General features: G+C 30.9%; 2 protein-coding genes across 3 annotated transcripts in view; one reads left to right on the top strand and one right to left on the bottom strand.

Annotated features, from left to right (window-relative positions):
* Positions 1-24,916, top strand: part of LOC142353713 (importin-8-like) — a 371,797-nt gene that overhangs the window by 176,599 nt on the left and 170,282 nt on the right. The window lies entirely within an intron of this gene.
* The window catches only part of LOC142353712 (ileal sodium/bile acid cotransporter-like), an 88,656-nt gene that overhangs the window by 21,789 nt on the left and 41,951 nt on the right, over positions 1-24,916 (bottom strand). For both annotated transcript variants that reach the window (XM_075406043.1, XM_075406044.1), the window contains exons 6-7: positions 2,486-2,641; positions 1,846-2,062 (exon numbers count right to left, since the gene is read on the bottom strand). In XM_075406043.1, coding sequence (XP_075262158.1) covers positions 1,846-2,062; positions 2,486-2,641 — 373 coding nt within the window. The remainder of the gene's footprint in view (positions 1-1,845; positions 2,063-2,485; positions 2,642-24,916) is intronic.

The raw sequence follows: 24,916 nt of genomic DNA, 5'->3' as shown, positions 1-24,916 counted from the left end.
TTAGAAAGAAACCAAGTGACTCCATCTTTGATACTTTATTCGAGTTCAAAATTTTGACAATTTGTGAATTGTACATAAAACATCTGCTTTCATTCAGCCTTAAATCATACTTTGGGTTACATTCAAACAAAATGATGAATGAGATTTTGACCGCAAATCAAAATTTTTCGTACAATACTCGCTCGAAAACCACTCGCTTTATACAAACAAAAACGTCAAAAAGAATTTCAACTCGGACATCTCTGGGTTATCGCGGTAGAATTTTGATAAATTTTCTACTGAAACAAAAAATACTACCTCAGCATGAACAAGAGACCATGTCCCGCATAAAAGTTAAAAAACTAGTCAATGCACTTCAATATAGCTTGATCATTCAAAACGATACGTTAAAAAAACTTGTTTTTAAATAAAATCTGGGAGCTTAATTAAGATACGTTAGTATTTGCAAGCGTCCACTCCTGATGAAATTTTGGATTTATGGATTTTTCATAGTGGATTCTGCTGTGTCCACAACTTCTGCGTGCTTTATAAATTAACAGGAGAAATTCAAATTCAAATTCAAACCTCGAAAATCTTTGAAAAAAGGATTCTATGTTCTACATTGTACGCTCTTTCTAATGATACCACTCAGATTTCTCTGCAATTAATATATTGATCGGCCAAAATTGGCTGACAAAACAAACCCAGTTGAGCTTGAGTGGAGCATCAAAGTGGTTCGGAACAAAAAAGCCGCTAGAGCTTTTTTATGGTGCTTTCAACAACTTTATGGCCAAAAAATCCCCAGATACAGTCCGAAAATCTTTTCAAGTACTGAGTGCACGAAAAGGTTCCGCGAAAACAGCCAGTGTGTCGCCGAAAGAATTTTGAGAGAAGGATTATTCGCAAATTTGGAAATCATGTCGCCTCTTGCTTTGAAAGAGGTGACGCTATCAATCGGCACGACAGCGTTCGAAACCGTTTCTTCTCAGCTTGCTAAATAGCTGCCGAGCTCACCTATCTTCGCTAAGTGAAAGGAAGTCACTTGTCCTGATAGTGATTTGAGATCAAGATTTCCGTTCCTGACTCCATTTGTTAGCAGCACATCACTAGCAGCTTTCACGTATCTGAAAAAAGCTGCAGTTCCTTTAAGGCTTTCAGAAGACGAGATAGAAAGAATAACGCTTGATTTCGAAAGAAAACTAGAATCACTAATTTTCTTAACCCTTTGTGCAGGAACTTTAGGTGGTCACTTTTCGACTTCATATGAGAGACCTTAAAACGAGTTGCTTTGATGGGCGATGGACGGAACCCAGATCTTTGAGGAACCAAGGCTTTCAGTGAGCCGCGTGAAATAGTTGATGAATGTGTTAATAATGAAAGTCATCTCAATGCTAATAGCGAGCACTTTGAGCATTAACGGCTGTTCAGACTTATCGTGCACACAAGCCATGTTCTTACCCGAGGAAATTGACGAAGACAGCATTTTTTGGGATTTGATTTGCGTTGTTCTTACCTGGTGATAGTGCTGAACAGCGGCGGTTATTTTGATTGTCAATAAATGTGCTCTGTGTTTTACCTCATTCAAAGCTAAGTTTCTTCAATGAAAATCTTTTTAGTTAGTTGGTTCACACAAGAGAGTGAAAATATGTCAAGGGAGGGAGGGGGGGGGGGGGGAAGAGCTCCAATTGATTCTTTTGAACAATTGTAGTGTTCAAATCTGTCATTGTCTTATCCGTCCTTTTTGTTATTCAAACCTTTTTGAGAGCCGTGTTTATACCTGCTTATGAAAATGGAAAATGAAAATATCGTTTGGGTGGGGGAGAGGAGACGGTGATTGTGATTATTTTGAACAATTGGGATCTTCACCTCTGTCGTTGTCTCAACTGTTCCTCCCTGTTACTCTCACACACTTCTCTGTATCTCTCGCTGTACTTGTATGTGAAGTAGTGGATTAGAAAGAAGGGAATGGCCACTAGACATGTCATTATGGCAATGCTTATCGGCATCAGAGAGTTCAGGTTGCTCTGGGGTGGCTCAAACACCAAGTTGATCATCGTTACTACGATAAGGGTATTCTGCATACCTGAAAATAGAAACAATAATTAATTAAGAGTAGGCGGGGTTGCAGGCAATTTGGATGATTAATTTTTTACATCCAAGATATATACAAAAAAACATTAAATTTCCAAGTTATCAATTTTTTTTTAAAAAAATTGTTTAAAGAATTTTTGGCTGCATCTTTGATCTTTTAAATCAGGACAGAACCAAATCTACTACACACTACTGGATTTAAAGTTAATTGTTAGCTAACTCATCATCGACTGTCATGGATGATAATTGTGAATTGATCAAATTGATCTCTTTAATGGAAAAAAAACCATCTTCAAATAACCATTTAATTACAATTTCTAGTTGAAAAGCTGTATTAGAAAAATGTGAAAAATCTTGTATCTTTTGCTGTTTCTGAGAGAATAAACCGTTTGGTAATCAAGAAAGAGGAACTGACCCACTTCTAGAGAGATAGTTTTGGTCTGTGAGAATCTCAATCTGAGAATAGTGGCAGCCAATGCTCCGATTATGAACCCACCCAGAGGTAGAAGACATCCACCCAAGTAGTCACGAAGTGAGAACAGTTTGAAGGCAAAGGAACTCTTGTACAGAGCTAAAAGCAAGCAAATACTGCAAAACTAAAGCTTTCTACTGTTTAAAAAATTGGTGAGAATAGTGAAAACTAGTTAAATGCTGACAAATGCTCGGCCATTTGTATCAAAAGGAGAATTAAGTTGTAAATAAAGTGGAATTCTGCGGCATCCATTCTTCCACTCGTCTCACATCTTAAGAGGTGGTAGATTGTGTTCAGTCCTATCGTAAATTTTAGCGCGGCAATTGACTCGCGATTGTAACTTCCTGGAATAGCGATAAATCAGCATGTTTTTCAAAAAAAAAATCAGCTTTATTGATAGCAAGGCTGATATTTTCATGTATTTAAAAAATTACTAATGAAAATTGATATTTTTGTTTCCATTTAAGATGCTATTCCGTTTGTTTTTCTTAGCCTTTGTCATATAGAAAATCAACATATGGATTTCATAAATATCAAACTCGAACAATTACTAATATCAGCTGTAGAAATAAAAGAATATCTCATGAAATTTTGAAATATGAACTTTTCAGCGCCTCTGACAATAGGTTCAAGCAGCTCAAAGTTCACCACCGTTGATTAAAATATTTGATTGAAACAATTGTTGACTGTGAAAAGTCGCACAAAAGGTTTAACCTTCGATAAAATTTCCAATGTGGAATTCTGATTGAAAGAGGAGATTGCCTTGTAAATAGTTTTTATCCAATTATAGTGGATGGTGGTCAAAATCTTCACTGACTGATATTATTACAGAAATTTTGCATTGACAATGGAACGTTTCTCCCACTATCACTTTCTTGCGCAATTAATGTAAAGTCATATGCTCTACATAAGGTTACACAGGGCTAATTTTTACGTACCATTTAGTGGATTCAAAATAATATTTTTATCTGCAATTCCTCCGTATGGGCACAAACTTCAGTTTTTCGAATTTAACTAAGTCCACTCAGACACCATTCAAATTCATATGTTCAGTGGCACTGACCCAACTTTTTCTTCAATTTTTTTGCATCGATTCAATCATTGTTGTAGATTTGCGAGCACCATTCTAAAAACTTTCATACCGACCGGAAATACCACTAGGTCTTTTCAGTACCGAAAACAAAATAAGCTTTTAGGTATATTTGTAAATTATCCATTAAATGACGTCTTTGAACAAAAAATTATCCATAAAATGACGTCTTTGGTTGTTTTTAGCTTACAAACGTTTCTCAATGTTACTCTTGTCATGGTAAAGCGATTCGCTGCAATATCAGCTGTCATACTTACTTGCAAATATCTTTGATTGATGCCTTATTCGATTAACGTCAGAAAAATTGCTCTCGAACAAAGCGGGGAAATTTAATTCAGGAGGGAGGAGGCGGTGTGGAGAATCCTGTATAAGGGGTGCAAAATACGACTGTGGAGTGACTCGACCATGCGCCCTCACGGATGGTTTTCTACTACCTCAATCACTAAGCTACAGTGGCTTTGCTATTGGGTTTCAATCGTGTTTACATTAGTTAGCCACAGAGTTGACTGCGAAATGAGCGCAATTCGGATCATGCAAAACTGAAGCCTGAATAGTCAAGCCTGAAATAATCACCACAGCGCAAATGCAGGCAAAAATTTTGCATAAAAAGACACGGACGTTTACAATAATTGATTCAAATTGCGTTCAGGAGCAATTAATATGAAATCAATAAAAAATCCAAAAAGGCGCATACTTGCATTTTATATCAGATGTCCAGACATTCCAGAGCAGCAGAACTTTAATTCAGTGATGGCTGTATAGCCTAGATAATGAGTGCAAAAAATTTCCCACAAAGGATGGGTTCTAACACCATACCTCCAGCGTAAAGGACTGCAGCAATAGTCACTCAGCAATCGGGGCATTGTAAATACTTATAATAATATCGCTCTTGATTTAGCAACAGACTTATATTCTGAATATGAACAATTTAAGTCACGCAATTATCGCGAAGTCAAGCGTGAAAAGTCACTCAAGAAGTAAAATGAAAGATTGTTCTAGAAAAAACGCTCAAAGGAGAATGGGATCTTTTGATCTTTGCCGTTAGTGTCCCCCCAGTATCTTTTGCGCGTTACAGAGCACGTGCCATAACAAGCCATGAAATGGCAATGCATTATGTAAAAGTATGCACATGCAACGGGGGTTTGCAAATATTATGCACCCAAAAGCTGGGAGGGGGAGGGGGGCGCAACCTGAAAAGATTTATAAAATGTGAGTAGTTATATCGGAGCAAGACAGGGGGGGGGGGGGGGTAAAAGGACGTACCTATGTATAAAGATTACCTATAGCCTACTTTCATCAATTTTCCAAAGACGTACCTAAAAAAGAGAGTGAGAACAATAGACCTGCCATCTTATCGTAATTACCCAGGGGTAATTATCTTAATTACCCCAGGGAAATGCATCCGCTCTAATGCACTTCAGCTAATCTTATCTACTTAATAAAATTCATCTGCAGAACTTTTACTTTCAAACTATCCATTTACGCATAACGTTTTCGATTATCATTTTTTTTTAAAATTTTTGGATTATTACTGAAGTTTTGTTTTCAATAATTTCAAATTATCGGAAGTTTTTCGCAAAAGCTTCTTGAAAATTGTTTTTGAAAATTGTATTTTTTTTTCTATTTTTTTTACTCATGATGTGAAAGCCTGCAAGAAACCGATTTTTTGGCATTTTCATTTGGTAGTTTCTGTTTTTTTTCTCGGTAGTTTTAGTTTCAAAAACCCGAAACCGTTAAAAAAATTTGTATATAAAGTTGTTCTAATAATCGGTTGAAATTTTTTAACAGATTTCAATGAAAAATACTAAAACACAGAAAACCATCACTGAAAATTTTTTTGTTTTTTTTTCGTAGTTTCAGATTCTGAAACCTCAAACTAAAAAATTTTTTTTGGTCGAAAATGTATACTACAGTACAACTTAAGAGGGCATTTTTCAAAGTGAAGTTCAATGGTGGTAAATAAAAAAACACCCAATTCTTGACACAAAACATCCAATTTTTCTCTAAAATATCCAAATGTTACCAAAAAATATCAAACTATTGCCAAAAAAACAATTATAGCTCAGAAATATCTTTTTTCTAGTCCAGAGTTACACAATTCATAGCAAAAAGTACCCAATTATTACCAAATCTACTACGTTTTGCCAAAAAACCCTAAACCCTGCGTAAAAACCCTAAACCCTGCGAGCACTGTTCCAGCAAAACTATCTCAATAATTGCTACACAAAGAGACACAAATCTCGCCAATAAATACCCATTTTTACCTCAAAGTAGCGAAATCTTGTCAAAGAACAACCAAATTCTACCCAACTTTTTAGCATTGTCAAAAAATACCCAAATTCTAAGCTAAGTAACAAAATTGTATAAAATATTTATCAAAAATATATCAAAAATTAGACAATCTTGCCATCATCCGCTTTTCTCTAATTTGTTATCGACAATCCAATTATTTAGTGACCTTAAAACACAAACTTTTGATATCATCTTTTGTAAAGACTAATCTTCTCAGGTGATTGATATAGGTTTAATGAGTACAAATTTGTCACGAATTTTTTGCTATTGTACAGAATTAATCGTTAAAAGTTCAACCATAGTAATTTAACAATTACGCCCTACTATCTTCTCAATTAAGAACAATTACGTGATCATTTTTTGTAAGAGGGCCACTGACCTCTTTGGAACAAAATTTACTCCAGCTACGTCATATGATTGCTGCAATTAGGGATACCTATGTATTGTATGGGGTCACTGAAGTCATGTGAACAAAAAATAATCCTTACTACTTACGATATTGTTCCTAGTTTATCAAAGCATGCACAACTCACGTGCTTGAAGTCTTACTCATAGTATTGTAATAATTACGTCACTATTGCGTCATAATGATGTCATTTTTTATTGTAGTGCACAAACAAAAATTCAACTCATTGCGCTTATTTTCGTTCTCTTCAACAACTTAGCTATAGTTAGACTTTTTCATTTTTTTTTCGGAGACAATTTTAATCTCTTTTTCCTACAAACCTAAGTTTTCAGTTATAAACCTTTCAGTGGAGATTCTTCATCTCTAGGATATCTTCCTATTTCCCATTCCAGGTAAGTCACCTCTGTTATAGAATATGAAAACAGACCAAAAAAAAGAATAATGGGCTATTATAATCATCGTACTCATTCGCAAATAGCATATTATTTCTTCAGAGAGAAAGTTTTTTTCAATATCTGTATTTTCAATTTATTTAGGAGTTCAACCGTCGTCACCTAAAAAAGGCTGGAATAATGAATATCAAATCTGTGAAATTGAACGAAAATCTTAAGGCCCACTTCTTCTTCCCCGATTTCAATGATGATGTAGCAATTATAAAGGAGAGGAAGACGTGCTTCGGCTGGGTAGCTGAACCTCCATTCTCCATTCCGAGGCAGCTTCTAGTCTTCATTATTGCAATCGAGAATTTGCCAGAAGTCTCTGTTCCATACAAACAGACAACTGTAGACTACTACGAGAACCACATCGAAAACAAAACTTTACAAGTCTCAGACAACATGGAACTGAGCAGATCAGTCCGTGCACAATTTTGTGATTATGAGTTGTCCTATAGACCAATGTATGAAAATCAATTAGGAATTTTTGAGGAGGAGAGAGAACTTAAATTCCTCTGGTGTGTGTCTGACGAGTATGACAATTTGCAGGAGCAGAAACCTGATCGGGATTGTGACGAGTGGGAAAATGGGTCATTGACAGGGAGTATTATCGCAATTATAGAAGAAGAGAACGCACTTGATCCCAAGTTAGACAACAAAAAATCTGACCAGGCAGTCCATTTTGCGTGTTTTTCTACAGACACTGGACAAGATGCATTGAAAGAAGTACAGGGAGCATCGAGTGTTGAAAACAATTCAATCAAGTCTGCCAGAACCATCCTTAGTACTGTACTCAATGATAATACAGATTACCAAGATCATATTTTATCTAATGAAGCCAGTGAAAAAATATCTGAAAAAACTTCCCTCAAATCTGAGCAACCAGCGTCTTGTACACAAAAGACTGTCAAGAGAAGGGCTCCTGCTGTCAATAACCCTGAAAGAGTGGGAAGTAAAAATTCAGATGGTGATGAAAACGAAGACAACATGTGTCCTCCATCGTGCAAATTGAGACGAGCTGCTGATTTGTATAGTAACTAAAATAGCCGGCTGAGAAGTTATTTCGTTGACTGATTATCTGTTTGTATTTCCGGTATAATTTCAGATCCAAAAACTATTATTTCCTGAGGTGACTAATTGACTGTTAAGTTTGTAATATTCTCTTTTTACACTCAGAAAAAGCTTAATTTCATGTATGCTTTTGAATTGATACTTTGATAATATAATCTATTTGAGTTTTACAAATGCATTTTCGAAATTAACTTTTATTTAAAGTTCAATTTTGAATTAAAATTTATGTCAAAAAATGCCTGTTTTTGTAATATCTGTTTTGTTTCTCAAAAATTGCGGTTAACGACGAAAAAGGCTTGTTTTCATAAAATGTTTTTTCAAAAACGCTAGTTTTTTTGGCCTCTGCAATGAACTCCCGGCAGCTGATACTGGATGATGCAAAGCGATAACAGTGACAATTTCGAAGCAAACTCCAGCAGCAATTCTTCCCATCAGAATATTGCAATAACCTGGTCAATTAAAAGAAGAATTTTTGGCAGGAATTTTTTAAGTATTAGAATTTAGTTTTTTTAAAAAAAAAGTTGAAAACCTTTTGCATAATTTTTACTGTTTTGAAAAAAATATACATTTACAATCCCATTTTTTTCAAAAACGTCGTTTTTTTACAAAAGGTTTCTCTTTTCATTTTTCCATTTGTCAGTTTTTTAAATTTTTTAATGTGAAGTTTTGAACTGAATCATTTTTTTTATATGAAAATCTTTTTTTACTAAAATGATTTTTTTTAAAAAAATTGTTGTGTTTTACACACTGTTTTCAAACAAAAATGTAAATCTTGATGTTTTTTATTTTTTATTTTTACTTTTTTTTCTGTTTTTTAATTTTTTTATGTAAAAATTTAAATTTAATTAATTTTCTTTTTGAAAAAAAAAATTTTACTAGAATAATTTTTCTTTCAAAAATGCCGTTTTTTACATAAGGTTTTTAACAAAAAATGCAACTTGTGCTGTTTTTATTTTTTTATTTTTCCTTTTCTGTTTTTGAATTTTTTGATGTAAAATTTTAAATTTTTATTTTCGACAAATTTTGTTTTATTAAAAAAATTTCTTTCAAAAATGCCGTTTTTTGCATTAGGTTTTTAACAAAAAATGCAATTTCTGTTGTTTTTTATTTTTCTATTTTTCCTTTTTTCTGTTTTTCAATTTTTTAATGTAAAATATGAAATTCAATTAATTTCCTTTTTGAAAAAACAGCAATAACCTGGTCAATTAAAAGAAGAATTTTTGGCAGGAATTTTTTAAGTATTAGAATTTAGTTTTTTAAAAAAAAAAGTTGAAAACCTTTTGCATAATTTTTACTGTTTTGAAAAAAATATACATTTACAATCCCATTTTTTTTCAAAAACGTCGTTTTTTTACAAAAGGTTTCTCTTTTCATTTTTCCATTTGTCAGTTTTTTAAATTTTTTAATGTGAAGTTTTGAACTGAATCATTTTTTTTATATGAAAATCTTTTTTTACTAAAATGATTTTTTTTAAAAAAATTGTTGTGTTTTACACACTGTTTTCAAACAAAAATGTAAATCTTGATGTTTTTTATTTTTTATTTTTACTTTTTTTTCTGTTTTTTAATTTTTTTATGTAAAAATTTAAATTTAATTTTCTTTTTGAAAAAAAAAAATTTTACTAGAATAATTTTTCTTTCAAAAATGCCGTTTTTTACATAAGGTTTTTAACAAAAAATGCAACTTGTGCTGTTTTTATTTTTTTATTTTTCCTTTTCTGTTTTTGAATTTTTTGATGTAAAATTTTAAATTTTTTTTTTCGACAAATTTTGTTTTATTAAAAAAATTTCTTTCAAAAATGCCGTTTTTTGCATTAGGTTTTTAACAAAAAATGCAATTTTTGTTGTTTTTTATTTTTCTATTTTTCTTTTTTTCTGTTTTTCAATTTTTTAATGTAAAATATGAAATTCAATTAATTTCCTTTTTGAAAAAACAAGTTTTACTAGAATAATTTTTTTTTTCAAAAATGTCGTTTTTTACATAAGGTTTTTAACAAAAAATGCAACTTGTGTTGTTTTTTGTTTTTCCTTTTTTCTGTTTTTGAATTTTTTAGTGTAAAATTTTAATTTTAAACAATTTTTTTTGAAAAAACAAGTTTTACTAGAATTATTTTTCTCTCAAAAATGCCGTTTTTTGCATAAGGTTTTTAACAAAAAAGGCAATTTTTGTTGTTTTTTTTTTTCTTTTTTTTCCTTTTTTCTGTTTTTCAATTTTTTAATGTAAAATATGAAATTCAATTAATTTCCTTTTTGAAAGAACAAGTTTTACTAGAATAATTTTTTTTTTCAAAAATGTCGTTTTTTACATATGGTTTTTAACAAAAAATGCAACTTGTGTTGTTTTTTGTTTTTCCTTTTTTCTTTTTTTGAATTTTTTAGTGTAAAATTTTAATTTTAAAAAATTTTTTTTTGAAAAAACAAGTTTTACTAGAATAATTTTTCTCTCAAAAAAGCCGTTTTTTACATAAGGTTTTTAACAAAAAATGCAACTTGTGTTGTTTTTTTATTTTTCTATTTTTCCTTTTTTTCTGCTTTCGAATTTTTCTATGTAAAACTTAATTTTTTTTGAACAATCAAGTTTTAATAGAATAATTTTTGTTTCAAAAATGCCGTTTTTTACATACGGTTTTTAACAAAAAATGCAACTTGTGTTGTTTTTTATTTTTCTATTTTTCATTTTTTCTGTTTTTGAATTTTTTAATGTAAAATATGAAATTCAATTAATTTCCTTTTTGAAAAAACAAGTTTTACTAGAATAATTTTTTTTTCAAAAATGTCGTTTTTTACATAAGGTTTTTAACAAAAAATGCAACTTGTGTTGTTTTTTGTTTTTCCTTTTTTCTGTTTTTGAATTTTTTAGTGTAAAATTTTAATTTTAAACAATTTTTTTTGAAAAAACAAGTTTTACTAGAATTATTTTTCTCTCAAAAATGCCGTTTTTTGCATAAGGTTTTTAACAAAAATTGCAATTTTTGTTGTTTTTTATTTTTCTTTTTTTCCTTTTTTCTGTTTTTCAATTTTTTAATGTAAAATATGAAATTCAATTAATTTCCTTTTTGAAAAAACAAGTTTTACTAGAATAATTTTTTTTTCAAAAATGTCGTTTTTTACATATGGTTTTTAACAAAAAATGCAACTTGTGTTGTTTTTTGTTTTTCCTTTTTTCTTTTTTTGAATTTTTTAGTGTAAAATTTTAATTTTAAACAATTTTTTTTTGAAAAAACAAGTTTTACTAGAATAATTTTTCTCTCAAAAAAGCCGTTTTTTACATAAGGTTTTTAACAAAAAATGCAACTTGTGTTGTTTTTTTATTTTTCTATTTTTCCTTTTTTTCTGCTTTCGAATTTTTCTATGTAAAACTTAATTTTTTTTGAACAATCAAGTTTTACTAGAATAATTTTTGTTTCAAAAATGCCGTTTTTTACATACGGTTTTTAACAAAAAATGCAACTTGTGTTGTTTTTTATTTTTCTATTTTTCATTTTTTCTGTTTTTGAATTTTTTAATGTAAAATATGAAATTCAATTAATTTCCTTTTTGAAAAAACAAGTTTTACTAGAATAATTTTTTTTTCAAAAATGTCGTTTTTTACATATGGTTTTTAACAAAAAATGCAACTTGTGTTGTTTTTTGTTTTTCCTTTTTTCTTTTTTTGAATTTTTTAATGTAAAATTTAAATATAAAATAATTTTTTTTTGAAAAAACAAGTTTTACTAGAATAATTTTTCTTTAAAATGTCGTTTTTTACATAAAATTTTTACCAAAGAATGCTATTTTTGTTTTTTATTTTTCTATTTTTTCAGTTTTTGAATTTTTTTAAAAAATTTTTTATTGAATTATTTTTTTTTCTTAAAAAATGTTGTTTTCTAAAACATTTTTTTTCAAAAATGCCGTTTTTTACATTATGTATTTAACAAAAAATGTGAATTTTGTGGTTTTTTACTTTTCTGTTTTAGCTTTTTTCAGTTTTGGAAGTTTTTTGTAAAATTTTTAATTCAATTTTTTTTTGAAAAATATTGTTTTAGTAAAACAATTTTTTTCCAAATATCGTTTTTCGCATAATATTTTCAATAAAAAATGTAAGTTTGATGTTTTTCTTATTCTATTTTTCAATTTTTCAGCTCTTGATGTTTTTTGCAATTTCTTTAGCAAAGCATAAAATTGTAAAAATCAATGTATTACAACTTTTACAAAAATCAATTATTTAGTACAATTATTTATTACAAATTAATACACTTATTAATAAAGTTTGCGGAAATCTATAAAAAATCAAGCTTTTGATGACAAGCATATTTGTTTTAATTTTTCATTTTAAACAATTACATTTTTATTGATATCATGTTCTTCTTGAGAAGAACATGATATCAATGCGCGCCCAACGATCTTTTATTTCCGAACAACATCCAGAGATGCACGCTAGGGATGCTTGACGCTAGTAATTGTCACCACGCGACACCGGTACCCCGGGGTTTACTCTGAAGTATGTTTATCATGAGACGATGAATAAATCGGAATTTCTCAAGAAGAACATGATATCAATAAAAATGTAATTGTTTAAAATGAAAAATTAAAACAAATATGCTTGTCATCAAAAGCTTGATTTGTTATAGATTTCTGCAAACTTTATTAATAAGTGTATTAATTTGTAATAAATAATTGTACTAAATAATTGATTTTTGTAAAAATTGTAATACATTGATTTTTACAATTTTATGCTTTGCTAAAGAAATTGCAAAAAACATCAAGAGCTGAAAAATTGAAAAATAGAATAAGAAAAACATCAAACTTACATTTTTTATTGAAAATATTATGCGAAAAACGACATTTGGAAAAAAATTGTTTTACTAAAACAATATTTTTCAAAAAAAAATTGAATTAAAAATTTTACAAAAAAACTTCCAAAACTGAAAAAAGCTAAAACAGAAAAGTAAAAAACCACAAAATTCACATTTTTTGTTAAATACATAATGTAAAAAACGGCATTTTTGAAAAAAAATGTTTTAGAAAACAACATTTTTTAAGAAAAAAAAAATAATTCAATAAAAAATTTTTTAAAAACATTCAAAAACTGAAAAAATAGAAAAATAAAAAACAAAAATAGCATTTTTTGGTAAAAACTTTATGTAAAAAACGACATTTTTGAAAGAAAAATTATTCTAGTAAAACTTGTTTTTTCAAAAAAAATTTATTTTAAATTTAAATTTTACATTAAAAAATTCAAAAACAGAAAAAAGGAAAAACAAAAAACAACACAAGTTGCATTTTTTGTTAAAAACCATATGTAAAAAACGACATTTTCGAAAAAACAATTATTCTAGTAAAACTTGTTTTTTCAAAAAGGAGATTAATTGAATTTCATATTTTACATTAAAAAATTCAAAAACAGAAAAAATGAAAAATAGAAAAAATAAAAAATGACACAAGTTGCATCTTTTGTTAAAAACCTTATGTAAAAAACGGCATTTTTGAAACAAAAATTATTCTAGTAAAACTTGATTGTTCAAAAAAAATTAAATTTTACATAGAGAAATTCGAAAGCAGAAAAAAAAGGAAAAATAGAAAAATAAAAAAACAACACAAGTTGCATTTTTTGTTAAAAACCTTATGTAAAAAACGGCTTTTTTGAGAGAAAAATTATTCTAGTAAAACTTGTTCTTTCAAAAAAAAATTGTTTAAAATTAAAATTTTACACTAGAAAATTCAAAAACAGAAAAAAGGAAAAACAAAAAACAACACAAGTTGCATTTTTTGTTAAAAACCTTATGTAAAAAACGACATTTTTGAAAAAAAAAATTATTCTAGTAAAACTTGTTTTTTCAAAAAGGAAATTAATTGAATTTTATATTTTGCATTAAAAAATTGAAAAACAGAAAAAAGGAAAAATAGAAAAATAAAAAACAACAAAAATTGCAATTTTTGTTAAAAACCTTATGCAAAAAACGGCATTTTTGAGAGAAAAATTATTCTAGTAAAACTTGTTTTTTCAAAAAAAATTGTTTAAAATTAAAATTTTACACTAAAAAATTCAAAAATAGAAAAAAGGAAAAACAAAAAACAACACAAGTTGCATTTTTTGTTAAAAACCGTATGTAAAAAACGGCATTTTTGAAACAAAAATTATTCTAGTAAAACTTGATTGTTCAAAAAAAAATTAAGTTTTACATAGAAAAATTCGAAAGCAGAAAAAAAAGGAAAAATAGAAAAATAAAAAAAACAACACAAGTTGCATTTTTTGTTAAAAACCTTATGTAAAAAACGGCTTTTTTGAGAGAAAAATTATTCTAGTAAAACTTGTTCTTTCAAAAAAAAATTGTTTAAAATTAAAATTTTACACTAAAAAATTCAAAAACAGAAAAAAGGAAAAACAAAAAACAACACAAGTTGCATTTTTTGTTAAAAACCTTATGTAAAAAACGACATTTTTGAAAAAGAAAATTATTCTAGTAAAACTTGTTTTTTCAAAAACGAAATTAATTGAATTTCATATTTTGCATTAAAAAATTGAAAAACAGAAAAAAGGAAAAAAAGAAAAATAAAAAACAACAAAAATTGCAATTTTTGTTAAAAACCTTTTGTAAAAAACGACATTTCTGAAAAAAAATTTATTCTAGTAAAACTTGTTTTTTCAAAAAGGAAATTAATTGAATTTCATATTCAAAAACAGAAAAAAGGAAATATAGAAAAATAAAAAACAACAAAAATTGCATTTTTTGTTAAAAACCTAATGCAAAAAACGGCATTTTTGAAAGAAATTTTTTTAATAAAACAAAATTTTTCGAAAAAAAATTTAAAATTTTACATAAAAAATTCAAAAACAGAAAAGGAAAAATAAAAAAATAAAAACAGCACAAGTTGCATTTTTTGTTAAAAACCTTATGTAAAAAACGGCATTTTTGAAAGAAAAATTATTCTAGTAAAACTTTGTTTTTTCAAAAAGAAAATTAATTAAATTTAAATTTTTACATAATAAAATTAAAAAACAGAAAAAAAAGTGAAAATAAAAAACAAAAAAACATCAAGATTTACATTTTTGTTTGAAAACAGTGTGTAAAACACAACAATTTTTTTTAAAAAAATCATTTTAGTAAAAAACGATTTTCATTTAAAAAAATGATTCAATTCAAAACTTCACATTAAAAAATTTAAAAAACTGACAAATGGAAAAATGAAAAGAGAAACCTTTTGTAAAAAAACGACGTTTTTGAAAAAAATGGGATTGTAAATGTATATTTTTTTCAAAACAGTAAAAATTATGCAAAAGGTTTTCAACTTTTTTTAAAAAAAAACTAAATTCTAATACTTAAAAAATTCCTGCCAAAAATTCTTCTTTTAATTGACCAGGTTATTGCAATATTCTGATGGGAAGAATTGCTGCTGGATTTTGCTTCGAAATTGTCACTGTAATCGCTTTGCATCATCCAGTATCAGCTGCCGGGGGGTTCATTGCAGAGGCCAAAAAAAGCAGCGTTTTTGAAAAAAAATTTTATGAAAACAAGCCTTTTTCGTCGTTAACCGCCATTTTTGAGAAAAAAAACAGATATTACAAAAACAGGCATTTTTTGACATAAATTTTAATTCAAAATTGAACTTTAAATAAAAGTTAATTTCGAAAATGCATTTGTAAAACTCAAATAGATTATATTATCAAAGTATCAATTCAAAAGCATACATGAAATTAAGCTTTTTCTGAGTGTAAAAAGAGAATATTACAAACTTAACAGTCAATTAGTCACCTCAGGAAATAATAGTTTTTGGATCTGAAATTATACCGGAAATACAAACAGATAATCAGTCAACGAAATAACTTCTAAGCCGGTTATTTTAGTTACTATACAACTCAGCAGCTCGTCTCAATTTGCACGATGGAGGACACATGTTGTCTTCGTTTTCATCACCATCTGAATTTTTACTTCCCACTCTTTCAGGGCTATTGACAGCAGGAGCCCTTCTCTTGACAGTCTTTTGTGTACAAGACGCTGGTTGCTCAGATTTGAGGGAAGTTTTTTCAGATATTTTTTCACTGGCTTCATTAGATAAAATAAGATCTTGGTAATCTGTATTATCATTGAGTACAGTACTAAGGATGGTTCTGGCAGACTTGATTGAATTGTTTTCAACACTCGATGCTCCCTGTACTTCTTTCAATGCATCTTGTCCAGTGTCTGTAGAAAAACACGCAAAATGGACTGCCTGGTCAGATTTTTTGTTGTCTAACTTGGGATCAAGTGCGTTCTCTTCTTCTATAATTGCGATAATACTCCCTGTCAATGACCCATTTTCCCACTCGTCACAATCCCGATCAGGTTTCTGCTCCTGCAAATTGTCATACTCGTCAGACACACACCAGAGGAATTTAAGTTCTCTCTCCTCCTCAAAAATTCCTAATTGATTTTCATACATTGGTCTATAGGACAACTCATAATCACAAAATTGTGCACGGACTGATCTGCTCAGTTCCATGTTGTCTGAGACTTGTAAAGTTTTGTTTTCGATGTGGTTCTCGTAGAAGTCTACAGTTGTCTGTTTGTATGGAACAGAGACTTCTGGCAAATTCTCGATTGCAATAATGAAGACTAGAAGCTGCCTCGGAATGGAGAATGGAGGTTCAGCTACCCAGCCGAAGCACGTCTTCCTCTCCTTTATAATTGCTACATCATCATTGAAATCGGGGAAGAAGAAGTGGGCCTTAAGATTTTCGTTCAATTTCACAGATTTGATATTCATTATTCCAGCCTTTTTTAGGTGACGACGGTTGAACTCCTAAATAAATTGAAAATACAGATATTGAAAAAAACTTTCTCTCTGAAGAAATAATATGCTATTTGCGAATGAGTACGATGATTATAATAGCCCATTATTCTTTTTTTTTGGTCTGTTTTCATATTCTATAACAGAGGTGACTTACCTGGAATGGGAAATAGGAAGATATCCTAGAGATGAAGAATCTCCACTGAAAGGTTTATAACTGAAAACTTAGGTTTGTAGGGAAAGGAGATTAAAATTGTCTCCGAAAAAAAAATGAAAAAGTCTAACTATAGCTAAGTTGTTGAAGAGAACGAAAGTAAGCGCAATGAGTTGAATTTTTGTTTGTGCACTACAATAAAAAATGACATCATTATGACGCAATAGTGACGTAATTATTACAATACTATGAGTAAGACTTCAAGCACGTGAGCTGTGCATGCTTTGATAAAATAGGAATAATATCGTAAGTAGTAAGGATTATTTTTTGTTCACATGAGTTCAGTGACCCCATACAATACATAGGTATCCCTAATTGCAGCAATCATATGACGTAGCTGGAGTAAATTTTGTTCCAAAGAGGTCAGTGGCCCTCTTACAAAAAATGATCACGTAATTGTTCTTAATTGAGAAGATAGTAGGGCGTAATTGTTAAATTACTATGGTTGAACTTTTAACGATTAATTCTGTACAATAGCAAAAAATTCGTGACAAATTTGTACTCATTAAACCTATATCAATCACCTGAGAAGATTAGTCTTTACAAAAGATGATATCAAAAGTTTGTGTTTTAAGGTCACTAAATAATTGGATTGTCGATAACAAATTAGAGAAAAGCGGATGATGGCAAGATTGTCTAATTTTTGATATATTTTTGATAAATATTTTATACAATTTTGTTACTTAGCTTAGAATTTGGGTATTTTTTGACAATGCTAAAAAGTTGGGTAGAATTTGGTTGTTCTTTGACAAGATTTCGCTACTTTGAGGTAAAAATGGGTATTTATTGGCGAGATTTGTGTCTCTTTGTGTAGCAATTATTGAGATAGTTTTGCTGGAACAGTGCTCGCAGGGTTTAGGGTTTTTACGCAGGGTTTAGGGTTTTTTGGCAAAACGTAGTAGATTTGGTAATAATTGGGTACTTTTTGCTATGAATTGTGTAACTCTGGACTAGAAAAAAGATATTTCTGAGCTATAATTGTTTTTTTGGCAATAGTTTGATATTTTTTGGTAACATTTGGATATTTTAGAGAAAAATTGGATGTTTTGTGTCAAGAATTGGGTGTTTTTCGCCAAACCTGGGATCTGTTGGCAATAGTTGGGCTTTTTTCACAATAATGGAGTGTTTGTTTTTCAAGAATTTGGAATTTTTTGCCAAGAATTGGGTATTTTTTGACAATTGGGTAATTTTTGGCAATAATTGGGTATTTTTTGAGAATAATTGGGTAATTTTTGGCAATAATTGGGTATTTTTTGACAACGATTGGCTATTTTTGGACAAGAATTGGGTGTTTTTGGCAAGAATTGGGTATTTTTTTGCCAAGAATTTGGTACTTTTTGGTATGAAATGGGTTTTTCATTTTTTCAAGAATAGGGTATTTTTTACAAGAATTGAGTATTTTTTACCAAATTTTTTTTTTGGTTTCAAGTTTCAGAATCTAAAACTTCAAAAAATACATGTTTGTCCTCTTTTCACGACTTTTAATTTATGTCCATTGGATTCTGCGATAAAAATTACGCTATAAAGATGCGCTACTGTAACAAACAATTCCAAAAAAAAATAATTTGAGGTTTCAGGTTTCAGAAGCTGAAACTTCAGAAAAAACCAAAAAGTGTAACTTCTAGGAGTTAAAGAAGTCACTATCAAATGCTTTGTTTAAAAACAACATATAGAGAGTTGATATAGCCTACCATTCTTGATAAAACTATTTTGTAGTTTGAGGTTTGAGAAAATAAAACTACAAAAAAAACCCAAACCCATAATCTATAATTGACCGTGAAATTACCACCATTGAACTTCACTTCGAAAAATACCCTCTAAAGTTGTACTGTAGTATACATTTTCGACCAAAAAAAATTTTTTAGTTTGAGGTTTCAGAATCTGAAACTACGAAAAAAAAACAAAAAAATTTTCAGTGATGGTTTTCTGTGTTTTAGTATTTTTCATTGAAATCTGTGTTAAAAAATTTTAACCGATTATTAGAACAACTTTATATACAAATTTTTTTAGCGGTTTCGGGTTTTTGAAACTAAAACTACCGAGAAAAAAAACAGAAACTACCAAATGAAAATGCCAAAAAAGCGGTTTCTTGCAGGCTTTCACATCATGAGTAAAAAAATTGAAAAAAAAAAACAATTTTCAAAAACAATTTTCAAGAAGCTTTTGCGAAAAACTTCCGATAATTTGAAATTATTGAAAACAAAACTTCATTAATAATCGAAAATTTAAAAAAAATGATAATCGAAAACGTTATGCGTAAATGAATAGTTTGAAAGTAAAAGTTCTGCAGATGAATTTTATTAAGTAGATAAGATTAGCTGAAGTGCATTAGAGCGGATGCATTTCCCTGGGGTAATTAAGATAATTACCCCTGGGTAATTACGATAAGATGACAGGTCTATTGTTTTCACTCTCTTTTTTAGGTACGTCTTTGGAAAATTGATGAAATTAGGCTATAGGTAATCTTTATACATAGGTACGTCCTTTTACCCCCCCCCCCGTCTTGCTCCGATATAACTACTAATGTGTATCGAAAAGACTCACACGTTTACAATAATTGCTTCAAACTTCGTCCGAGAGCAATTAAAAGATTACAGCAACTGTCCACAATTGACTAAGAAACGCTAAATAGCTTCGCAAGCATCTTAGATTTCCATTTTTTTAAAGCTAGTCTTTGTGCTGATTTTTTCCTGATTTTACTCTCCATTGTCTCGATTCTTACTCTAGTTAGTTTTGACGCACATTATGCAGAAGTATATAGTCGCTTCAGGTATAACCTTTGGGCTATCAAAGCAAACCTGTGTGCTCTTATCATTTCAACAATTTGAGTTTCTCTAATTCACTTGAAGCAATTTTATGCCATTGGCCATTTTTTTCATTTTTCAATTGTGTTATATTAAATTAAATGACTTGACGTTTTAGCCCTTCAAAATCTTTTTAACCGACCTGTCCAGAAAGTTTAAATTTGTTGAGGGCATGCAGACATCAATTTCACAGAGAGCTACAGGTAAATTAAGCAGATTTTCACAGCGACCTAATTAATCCCATTTACAAAAAGATTTGTCAAGATATATCCAGCAGCTCATTTTTATCAATCTCTCCCCACAAAAGGTGGGAATAGCTACTTTTATCTTACATTTTACGTTGAGTTTCTGTTAAGTTTTTTTTGTACGTCCACATTGTTGAGCTGAATAGCTGAGTATAAGAAAGGCTACAAGTTTATCGGCCCGCTGTCGAGTTTGAGCTGCTCATTTCATAGCTATCAGTTTCTTCTTCCTCAATTTTTGTAACATTCAGCTCAATTTTGATTTGACTGAACTCGTATACTTGAGTCAAATCCACTATAGCTACGCTAATCGCACAGATCCATTGGCAAGTAGTGCAAATGTAATAATCTCGTTTAAGCACATCAGTGTACGGTTCAAACGCCATTGGCCACGAGTTCTTTCTCAATGAATACATGTGAACAATGAGCGTCGCGAGACCCAATATAGTAAAAAATACGCGCAATGCCAAAACAACTCGTAAGCCTATCAGCGACTTGTACTTCACACAGAGCACTACAGTAATCCCGACTTGAAAAATATTGTACAAATTTGAAAAGCCAAAAGCAATAGCAGCTCCAGCATTGTGAACAGATAATAGTGCAGGAGCGGGAAAACTAGCCACGAGAGCTAATCCGAGCGACGACAGGACGCCAATTGAAAGAAAAACTTTGTTCGTCACGTCAACCGCTTTGTTGTACTTTCCTAAATGCTCTCGGATTTGTATGTAACGAATACAGCTCGTGAACAAAAACGAGTAGGCTGAGAGGTTGAAGAACAGCGCGAACCAACACGAGTCGGGTTGGAATGCACCCGTATCACTTATGAAAGGTATCAAAGTTCGCCTTTCGTCTCGATAAATTACGTAACAAATGGTTAAACTTCCAAGGAATATAGCAAAATTAGCAATGGACGCCCAACTAACACCAATGTTCATGTTTATGCTCACAAAAAACAAAAGTAAATAGTACACATGCACAATAAAAGCTTGAGTTATAACAATGTTTTGCTTTCCGTCTTACCGAGAAAACAGAAATGACGATATCAAGTGCATGATAACTATTTTCCTTTCTATTCGTTGTTTATACATATATACCAAAAGCTGTATACATATACTGCAGGAAATTGTGTCACATAGGTAAAAAATGGCATGCGTAAAAATTGTAATGAGCAGAACCAGGACAAGCTTTCAGTGATAATAGACAGCTTAACTACAAATATGTCTTATTTGTATGTTATTGTAACCGAACCGAATAAAAAACGTTTAGGCAAAAGTAATAAACAAAATGAACATTCGGGATATGTTGGGGAACTTGGCTACCACTATGCCGACGTTTAAGATTGCCGAAAGTGAAATTTATTTCAGTGCCGAAAACATGAAAAGAGTTTCTGTGAATTCAAGAGCATCTAAAGTAAATTTTAAAAAAAATACAGGGTACGCTGATCACATGTTCGGTTGTGATAGATTCATATCAAGTCCCACGGGCCTCTGAGGCATGGCCATTGCCCGCAATTAATACTGTTTACTTAATGTTTGTCTTTGTAATTTTCTTATACTAATAAACAATAAGTTTTATAAGAATGCCGAAGTTGGTTCTCGATTGTGACTGGCCGATATTTTTTGGGACATCTCCGTAAAATGATATGATTGGTTACGAAATTTATCAAGATAAAATTTGAATAAATTTTCGGCACTCTTATAATCGGCATAGTATTACGTCGGCATAGTTGAACGTCACCCTTGGCTACTAGTCTCCCCTGGCCCTATGCCCAAAAAGAACGGATCTTTATAGCAATTGCCCCCCCCCCCCCCACATCCCTTGGTAACTGCTAGAGAACCTTCTGTGCTATACTTTACCACAATATTACTTGGCCTAGAGTTTAGTTTGTTGTCAGTTTAAGCTAAATTGCTGACCACTGTTCACCGCAATGCATCTCATGCACTGTGGGACGTAATCTGGAAATCACGGGTCGGTTAACGAAAAGATCCAAAGGAAGCAGGGATCTATTCAACAATTGCGTCCCCCCTTGGTACCTAGTAGAGAATCAGCACCCCTTCTGTGCTATACTTTACCACGATATTACTTGGCCTACATATTAGATAGCAGAATAATAGTTTAAGCGCAATGGCGGACCGCTGTTCATGGCCAAAGCCTCTTATGCGCTGTGGAATGTAATCCGGAAATCGCGGGTCGGTTATCGCGGCGAAGCGCGCCCTCCGACCCGCCAGTCGGAAATTCTTTTCGCTTTGTATTCCGGTTGGGCTAGTTGCCATACCATGGCGTAATTTGTTCTATTCAATTTAACATAATATGTGCATGCGTGGAAAATTTTTAGTCTTCTCTGATTGGTTAATAACAGGCTCGCTTAAATTCTGTTCAAGAATAGCCACCCCTTTTGCAAAAGGGTGGGGGGCAATTGTTGAAAAGATCCGGAAGCCGTTATTCGAGGGCATGTTGACACTATTTCTGCACTTAGAGCTGATCTGATAATCCATGGAGCCTATAGTAAACTGTGGCCAAATCGTCCAGCAAAAAAACACGGGATGCTTTTAAAATTTTGCAAACCAGAAAAGGAGGAAAAACTGGGCGCTTGTCAAGAAAAAAGATTTCCTGTACTCCCTTAGATTTTAGAAAGCTGGCTTTTTGGCTGGAGAAAAACAAAGTTTTGCGGATGTTAGCAGAGCGTCTTTCCTCTTAGTGAGTGCTTTTTCACAACCTGTTCCATGATTACAAAAAAAAATGAAACAAACAAAAAATAAATTAAAAAATTGTTATTGATCGTTTATGAGAGAATCATTTTGCCAGAAACTTTTTCGAATCTATTAATAATATAAAATTTTAGAGTTTTGCTTAATGAAAAACCACTACACGAAGAAGTTTCAAATCACCGCCATGCAAAATAAGGAATTGTAGCATAAATTTTTTTACAAACTGACGCCGCAACTAAAAATTATCGAAATGTTTCAAATTGAAACCCTGCCTACGTTTAAGAAGTCACCTGGTAATTAGATTTTAAATTATCAATTGCCATGGAGGACAAATAGTAGATTTCTGAAGTTATCACGTTTTACAATTTTTTCTCTCTTTTATAGTAGCGACCTTGATTGAACGTTGAGCAAACAAAGAGCGCATAAATATAGAGTCATAAATAAAGCCTCAGATTTAGGCCCTCAGAATTTTTTGACCAAGATTTGGTTAAAATTAGGCAAAAGAAACTTAATGACGTACCTCAAGACTCCACTTGACGCTAAAAAAACACTCAATTGTCTCGAAAAATTGTATTGACAAGATACTAGTTTAGAGCCAATTAGAACACAGGAACAAAAATCATTCCATGTTCTCCACTGGTTCTACTGCAAATTTTTTCAAATTCAATTTCCCTTATACTGTAAAATTCTAAAATTAGAATATTTTATACGCACTTTATTAACTCACTTTCAAGTACAGACAATTTTGAGGGACACATGCGTACATTATAGCATCAAGTGGATTTTGAAGTACTAACTAAAGTGTTTGAATTGGTTTTCGCCTTATTGCCACAAAAAGTGAGTTGAAAGTTTTCGCCTAATAGCTACGTAAATAGCTTCACATTAACAAGCTTTCGGCTAGTATTGCAAGCCCTTTGAAAGCCTAGTTGAGGCCTCAACTAATAAAAACTCCCGCGAAATACATTTTGCGTTAAAAAGTCCCCGTGCTGTTTCCTTTTTTATCTTTGAGTAAGCATTCTGATGGGTGGAACAAAAGAGCTTTAATCATCAAGAAAAAACCTAATCATATAAACTAGGGAAGTGTTTGTATAATTTCTCTCAAATTTTGATAAACTAGTTTGCAAATGTTTTTTTGCGTCTAAATATACTCAAGCCGCAGCGAAATATAACATCATTGAAACAAGAAATTTAACATAACAAACAGATAAAAGAATCTACAATTTTTCGAATATTTATGATAAATCCATGTCGTTGTCGTAAGTGGGATATACTACCAACTTCCTTGATTGTATGATATTAAGTCCGTTAATTGTCCACCCGGAGGTTAGTTGCAGAGCAAATCAGCGCTGAATCAGTCTAAAGTCTCTGTTAATGCCACTATTCACACTGTCAAGTCTGATTTTTGAGCAAAATTTACTTCATATAAAATATTATGTTCAGCTTAACTCCCGCCAACAAGGTTTGCTTTACATGCGATTCGAACTCCCGCGTGAGTATTTGTAACTTTAAAATTGCGTAGCAAGTCGTAACCACTGAGCTAAATGGACTTTGTTGTAATTGCCTACAAACCAGCTTAAATATAAATAGTGTGTATACTACTATAGTAATTACTAGATATAAGCTACAAAAGTATGACATTACTCTGCTCAGACTTAATTTTGGGGTATGAGTAAGTTTCAGACTATACAGGATAAGTTTCGCCAGGGCGAACTCTATGACCTCAATATAATCATAATGAAGAAATACTGCACAAAGAAATTTAAAATATTCTGGAGATACAATGCTTCAGAACTGAATTAAGGTTATACTCTTGAAATGTCCTGGTTCAGAGTTGAAAAGCTCTGCGACTCAAGGGCATTGATTGCCCCAATTGAGTGCCCCAATTGCAAAATCGGCACCTCAGCACCCATCAATTTTGGTTGTCATTTTTCGTTCATTTTATTTCCGAACATCAATCGATTAACGTTGGACAAATTGCTCTCGAACGACTGGTTAGCAAAACAATTTAGAAGGGGGCATGGGCTATTGAAACTTTTATGGTGCAAAAATTTTGGCCGAGGGAGGGGTTACACCTGCGACCTCTTCACACCATTGAGAGTTAACCACAAAGCTACACGGCCAGCTCTCACAATCGGTTTTATTTTAGCAATAGACTAAATTTCTGAAAGAGAGCAACTCAAATCGCCCGAAAAAATTAAAACGTGATAAGCGTAAAAAGGTCACTCGAGAAGTGAAACCGAAATATTTATCGAGAAGGAAACGGTCCAGCATAAAAAACACGTTTTCAATTATTGTTTCACATTTGATAGTTAAAATAAAATCATTGTTAATACTTTATTTTTTCCCTTGTTTGTGATTTCTTCAGC

Source organism: Convolutriloba macropyga, chromosome 14 (assembly GCF_964194025.1).
Source record: "Convolutriloba macropyga chromosome 14, txConMacr16.3, whole genome shotgun sequence".
In the NCBI taxonomy this organism is placed as follows: domain Eukaryota; kingdom Metazoa; phylum Xenacoelomorpha; order Acoela; family Convolutidae; genus Convolutriloba; species Convolutriloba macropyga.
This window is presented reverse-complemented; position numbering and strand designations above follow the sequence as displayed.